This window comes from Pteropus vampyrus, unplaced genomic scaffold, assembly GCF_000151845.1.
Source record: "Pteropus vampyrus isolate Shadow unplaced genomic scaffold, Pvam_2.0 Scaffold1, whole genome shotgun sequence".
In the NCBI taxonomy this organism is placed as follows: domain Eukaryota; kingdom Metazoa; phylum Chordata; class Mammalia; order Chiroptera; family Pteropodidae; genus Pteropus; species Pteropus vampyrus.
The window spans coordinates 35,806,039-35,812,397 of NW_011888782.1; the positions used below are offsets into that span (position 1 = coordinate 35,806,039).

The 6,359-nt window shown below is 36.1% G+C and overlaps 2 protein-coding genes across 4 annotated transcripts in view; one reads left to right on the top strand and one right to left on the bottom strand.

The window, feature by feature from the left end:
- HHLA2 (HERV-H LTR-associating 2) overlaps positions 1-1,057 on the bottom strand; it is a 115,990-nt gene extending 114,933 nt beyond the window's left edge. For all 3 annotated transcript variants that reach the window (XM_011384304.2, XM_023527140.1, XM_023527129.1), the window contains exons 1-2: positions 761-1,057; positions 289-424 (exon numbers count right to left, since the gene is read on the bottom strand). The gene's annotated coding sequence lies outside the window, so the exon portion shown is untranslated. The remainder of the gene's footprint in view (positions 1-288; positions 425-760) is intronic.
- A 45-nt stretch (positions 1,058-1,102) lies between these two features.
- The window catches only part of IFT57 (intraflagellar transport 57), a 50,931-nt gene continuing 45,674 nt past the window's right edge, over positions 1,103-6,359 (top strand). The window contains exons 1-3 of the mRNA XM_011384609.2: positions 1,103-1,573; positions 3,925-4,087; positions 4,889-5,007. Of these exons, the coding sequence (XP_011382911.1) occupies positions 1,362-1,573; positions 3,925-4,087; positions 4,889-5,007 (494 nt within the window). The 5' untranslated portion in view covers positions 1,103-1,361. The remainder of the gene's footprint in view (positions 1,574-3,924; positions 4,088-4,888; positions 5,008-6,359) is intronic.

Genomic DNA, 6,359 nt, shown 5'->3' on the forward strand with positions numbered 1-6,359 from the left:
TATTTGCTTTTCTGATTTTTCATTTTGATACCTTTATTAGTATCAGAAACAAGCTATGTCTAGAATGATAGTAAAATGAAAAGTGCTCTTCAGCCCATTCTAACAAAAACAAAAAATTACAGATAAATTTCAAACTTCAGTTATGTCAAAAATGTGACTTCTATATTCTCTAGTAGCAAATATGAAATCACAGAGCCCTCAAAAATCACATTATAAACACAAACGCATGTTCAACCTCTTGCCATAAGTTTTCTACTCCCAGAAAACTTCCATGCATCTGCCACTTACCTCATTTTTATGTAGCAGTTAGGAAAACTTGATACACAAGACTTCAGAGAAGTGGAAAGCTGTCAGTTATGTCCCCTTTCTTGCATTTTCTAAGTCAATAGTTGCAGAGTACAGTAGTCCGTAACCACACTTAGAGCTATAGAGCAGAAAAATAAATTCTTTTTATGATTACCTCCTTTATTTTGATTTTTACAAGGAACCCCCAAACTTTATACATGTAATGGGCTTAAAACAGATTAGGAGAAGGATGTGAGTTTAGAATTCCCGTTTCTGATATAAAACAAATCCTTCCCAGTGCATCCTTTTTAGCTCATCCTCTGCCATTCCTTCCCCCTCCCCCAATCAACAATCCCTTTCCTAATGTTGTTATAATAGCAAAGAATAACTCTAACGGTCTTATAATAATAGACTGTTAGATCAAATACAGCATTCCCTAATGAAAGACTAAGTTTAAGAAAAAAAGGAAAGAAACCTCCCGTTGGAAAGTTGCTGATGTAAAGGGAAACTTCAGGATACCAACTAGCTTTACAACTGGGAAAACTTTCCATTTTGAGAAGAAAAATAAAAAAGAAATTAGTGGGCTAGCTAGCATAGCCTTCAACACTGCCCGTCTTCCTTTTTCTTTAATCTTTTAAACTGCTACCCGCCGACCGCTCTGGGGCGTTTGGTAACCACCAGGTTCAACCCGCCTCCAGCCAGTGAAAGGACAGGTGGAAAGCATAGCAGAAACGCTCACGGACGTCCTCTGCCTTTAAGCAGCAAGGGGAGGAGGCGCGGCCGGACGTGGGTTGCTGGACGTCACGCCCAAGGAGGGGCGGGGCTGCGTCCCAGCCACGTCCCTCCTAAGAGGCAAAGGAAGGGGCGGGTTCTACGTGACGTGACGCAGAAAATCCGCCCTGGTTGGAGAGAATTCAGAAGAGATCAGGCGGGAAGGAGGCGGAGTCCAGTTGCCCTGGTGACGGGTTGCCCGGCGGTCGCTTGGTAACCGGTCGCGGCGGCCCTGGCTGCTGCAGCGCCGTCCACCGAGCTCTGTGGGCTGGAGCCCCCTCTGAGCTGTTTTTGTGTGTTTTGCGATGGCGGCCGCCGCGGCCGTGGTCACGCCGTCGGGTTTGGAGGATGGGGTATCTCGGTCCCGCGGCGAAGGGGCGGGGGAGGTGGTCGTGGAGCGGGGGCCCGGCGCGGCCTACCACATGTTCGTGGTGATGGAGGACCTGGTGGAGAAACTGAAGCTGCTCCACTATGAGGAGGAACTCCTCCGGAAGAACAACCTGAAGCCTCCGTCCAGGTGGGTGCCCTCGTCCCCGACGCCTGGGTACCGGCTGGGCTCTGAGAAAATGCCTTCCTCTGGCTTTCTGGGGGAATGCCGAGCGCGGGTTAGCAAGCACTGGCCTCCATCTTCCTAGCCAGGAAAGGGCACTTCACCCCAAACTTGGCGACGGAGGAGGGCCGTGGTGCTTACGGAGTTTAGACTTGGTACTTTAGTAGAGAGTGTAAAGTTTTAGAACAGCAGAAAGAACCGGAAGACAGCTTGTCTAGTCTTTAAAGCACGCACCTCCAAAAATCACACTTTTTCCGATTATAAAAGTACTTATTGTAGAGAACTCAGGAAAACACAAGAAAATGTAGAAAAATACTAAAATTACCCATAATCTTATCCCCAAAGATTAATGCTGTTATTATTTTAGATCTATCTCTAGTTTTTGTTTTCCTCTGCAAGTACCTGTTCTTACAGCTGGTAGATCTGTTTTCAATGCAATTAGTAAACTTGACTAATTGCTATCGTTTAAAGAACTTCTGCATTTTCAGTAACAGTACTCTCAGAACCTGAGAAGTGGAATAGGCAATGAAATGACAGCTATTGGAATTGTCTCTATCAGAACCTATAGTTCTGCCCTTCGGGTGGGGAAAAATTCATCATATCCCAAAGCCAGTGCCATTAGTTGCTGAGGGTAATAGGCAGCTCACACTTTCTCCTTCAATCAATGTAGCTAAGTTTTATACCTTTTCCTTCACATTAATACATATTTGTTTATTGTGTAAGAGACAATTTAGATTAAGACTCTAGTTCTTTCTCTTAATGGCTACAGCTAGGCTCAAATAATTTCCTTCAGCAGTTTTGATCTCATTCCCTGCTCTCTTCCAATTCCTTGAATTATAAGATACATAGGTTTTATGTAAACTGTCCATATTGCTAAATCAGTCCATAATAGAAAAGTTAGAGGAAAAAGTAGTGTTGTTTGATCCATGATAGAAATTGTAGGATTGGGAGTTATTACTTAAATGAATTGATCAGGATAATATAAACAACATTTTGTGTGTTAATAAAAATGCATTTTTTTCCCAAGTATATTTTTCAAACTAAAAGAAAGTGGCCTTAAGGTTCTGTTGATAAAACCTCTGTACTATTTCCTCGGGAATTCAGCAAGATATTTTGAATCATGGATTTGCATAGAGATATCTTATTTTAATGATTCTCAGAGTGTGGTCATCAGGTCAGCAGAATCAGCCTCACCTGGGAATTTATTAAAGCTGTAATCCCATAAGCCCCTTCCTGGGACTACTGAATCTGAAATTCTAGGGGTGAGACCTAGAAGTCTGTGTATTAACAAGTCTTCCAGGTGATTCTGATACATGCTAAAGTTTGAGAATCTATCCTAGGTCTACAGAATTTGTCAGTATCCATTCTTCTGTTGTGGAGTTATCAGCCAATAAGGAAAAGATGAATTATTATAAGTAGGTGCTTCGAACAGGTTGTAAACCTTTTTTACTTCCCAGCTTTCTGTTATCTATCAGGACATTAACATTTATCCTGCAGGGAAAAAAAATTGGGAAACACGAGCAGACTGATGATTCTTATGAAAAATAGCTATAAATATAATTGTAAACATAATAGTAATAGCTACATGTAAAAAAGCAAAATAAGGTCTTTAATCAAACTGACTTGAATGTTGTTGCTAGCAAATTTTATTCCTAACATATTTAGGTATAAATCATATTGATCCACATAGGACTGTTTTTAGTAGGCTAGGGGATTTAGTAAAAGTCAATAAACGTGAAGCTTTTGAAACACACCCATATTGGGACTTCACTCCTAGACGTCCTGATTTAATTCATGAGGGAAAAAATGTTTGATCCAGTAGCAATAGTATGACGAACTCCTCAGTTGATCAAATATGCAGTCAAGATGAGAACAAACCTTTAACCTAGCTGATAGATTAGAATCAATGAAGATGCCAATGATATAAGAAATGTAAAAACGCATAATGAATAATTATTAAGGTCTTTTTTTTAACTCTGAGATTTTCTTAATTCCAAATTGCCATTTTTAGGAAATACTCTTATTAATTATTCCTGACACATATTTTGGCAAAGGTTCTATGTGCTCAGTTTTTTAACATGCCCTGCATTTTCTGGTTGTAAGGTCTTTGATCTAATATTTTTTGTACAGCAGTTCTTGTCCTAATCTTGTTGATTAAAAACTTTAATGTAAGTTCTGTGGCTTCATAGAAACTTCAAAGAGTAAATTATCAATGTCTTTTGATTTTAAAGCCATTTGAAAAAAAGGTCTTTTGGCAATCTTGGACTATAGACTTTGCAATATTTCATATTCTACCCTCCCCTCTTATTTTGACACAGACACTATTTTGCACTGCCTACCAACCCTGGTGAACAGTTCTACATGTTTTGCACTCTCGCTGCTTGGTTGATTAACAAGGCAGGACGTCCCTTTGAGCAGCCTCAGGAATATGATGACCCTAATGCTACAATATCTAACATATTATCTGAGCTTCGATCATTTGTAAGTGTAAACAACTCTACTTTCTGCATGCTCTCATGTTATGAATTTTAAAATTGGTAATTTCAACAAAGTAATTCTAGCCTTTTTAATGAATTCTCTGTAAATAACTATATACACACACATATTTACACATATACGTACATACATATGTAATGTTATATCAGAATGATTGATATTATAACATTAGCTCCACTTCTAAAAATATTCAGTGTAACTCTATTGATCGCCCAAAGTAATATTTTTCTTAATCTTGATATGTCACAGAGGTAAATTTATGGCTACTTAGTTCTCCTCTAAAAAAATGATTTAAAAAAACTAGAAAGCCGAAACACTATATTTTGAAAGAGAACTTTGATTTAATAGACCATAATATCAATTGTACTTTTAATTTCTTACTTTTTCTGGGGATAGGCCATAAGCATTTTTGGCAACCTGTTATTAATTTTTGATATGAATCACTCTGTCCTTCATACAGTTGTTTGATGATATGATACCAAGCTAGTAGTTCTATTGGTTTTAACCCTAACAATACCAGTGATTTATTCTGTCAGGAGATGTTATTGCCTTTTAATTTGATACTTTTGACAATAAAATATCTTCATTTTCTCTTAGTTTTTTTATGTATCAATGGATTAGAAAAAGACTAAAGAGTGGATTTTTAAGAAGCAATGTAATTATAGTTATGTTAAATCATATTTGAAAAATAGAGAAGTGATAAATTTATTCAGCAGTGCTTTGTTTAAAATAGTTTGACATTGAAATATAAATAACAAATAATACCATTTATCTTTTATATTTCAGGGGAGAACTGCAGATTTTCCTCCTTCAAAATTAAAGTCAGGTTATGGAGAGCATGTATGCTATGTTCTTGACTGTTTAGCTGAAGAAGCATTAAAATATATTGGTTTCACCTGGAAAAGGTAAACTTTTTTTCCACGAAGAGTTCAAAACTACTTAACTGAACAGATAGGAAGTATTTCCTCTTGACTGTTCTAAACTGAAAATGCCACAGGTGATCAGAAAAGTTAGTAAAGACAAAATTGGAATATCTGATGTCTTCAAAACCAGCGCTGATTTATTGTGCCCCTTCCCAGTTCAAATGTATAACTGTAACTGTTTGTCCTTGTCATTTTAGGAAATTTTTAAAAAGTCTCTTTCATATATTTGTTTATACACACAAACATAGTATATACATGTGGATAACTGATAGCTGCAGATTTAAGGAAAAAATGGAAATAAATATAGTACTATAAATGGAATTTTTTCCTTTGCTGAATGCAACTGGCAAGAATAATACTAAAGATGCCAACTGACAATGATACTCATAGAAATTGTTCATTGCTGCTTTCTCTGACCTGACAATGATTTGTTTATATTTCTATTATTGTATTCCATGGTATTAAAGTTAGTTGTTTACAGGTCTGGCTTTATTGTTAGATATTATGAAATCTTCATATGTACTCTATGGCTGTTAACATGGCACTTGGTATATCATAGATGCTCAATAAATGAATAAAGGAATAAAATATTCAGAAACTCAATTTATATAGGCTAGAATTAAAAATATATAAAATTTGGACCTTTGAAGATTGGGATTATTGATAGGTTAGAGATTGTGGAAGGCATTATTCAGAGAAAGCATAAGCAAGCAGTAATTTTGATTAGAATTAACTTACATAGAAAGGTGTATATTGTTTCCTGTTAATAGGTTAATATGTCTTCTATCACATTCTCTCAGGTAAATAATAGGTACTTTAAAAAACTTTCTCGACTTGGGTTATCATCTGATTGAACCATATGAAAATACTGATATTCATTTCTTTTTGAACTAGAAAATGGCAATTTCAGTGGTTCAACTGAAACATTACCTCTTATGAAATATAAAGAGTGACTACACACATGAATCACATTATATCTTCATTAGAATCCAAAAAAATAGGCATCAGAGAATATATCACCTATGTAATAGGTAAATTACATAGAAGTTACATATTTATAGATAATTATACATTTAAATATGCCAAAACAAATCCTAGAACACTGTTTTTGAGATATCTAATTCTAATTAATGAAAAATAGAAAAATTTTCCTATAAGAAGAAGAATTTGGCTAGCAGTATTTTCCTTTCTTAATATTAAATGTTGATTTTTATATTTCGTTAACCTGTCAGGTATAGATTTTTAAAATAAGTTTTCAGAAATAAACCCAAATACTTTGATGTATTTTTAATATGGGAAATACATGTTGTTAATCTTGATGGAGAAATGATTGT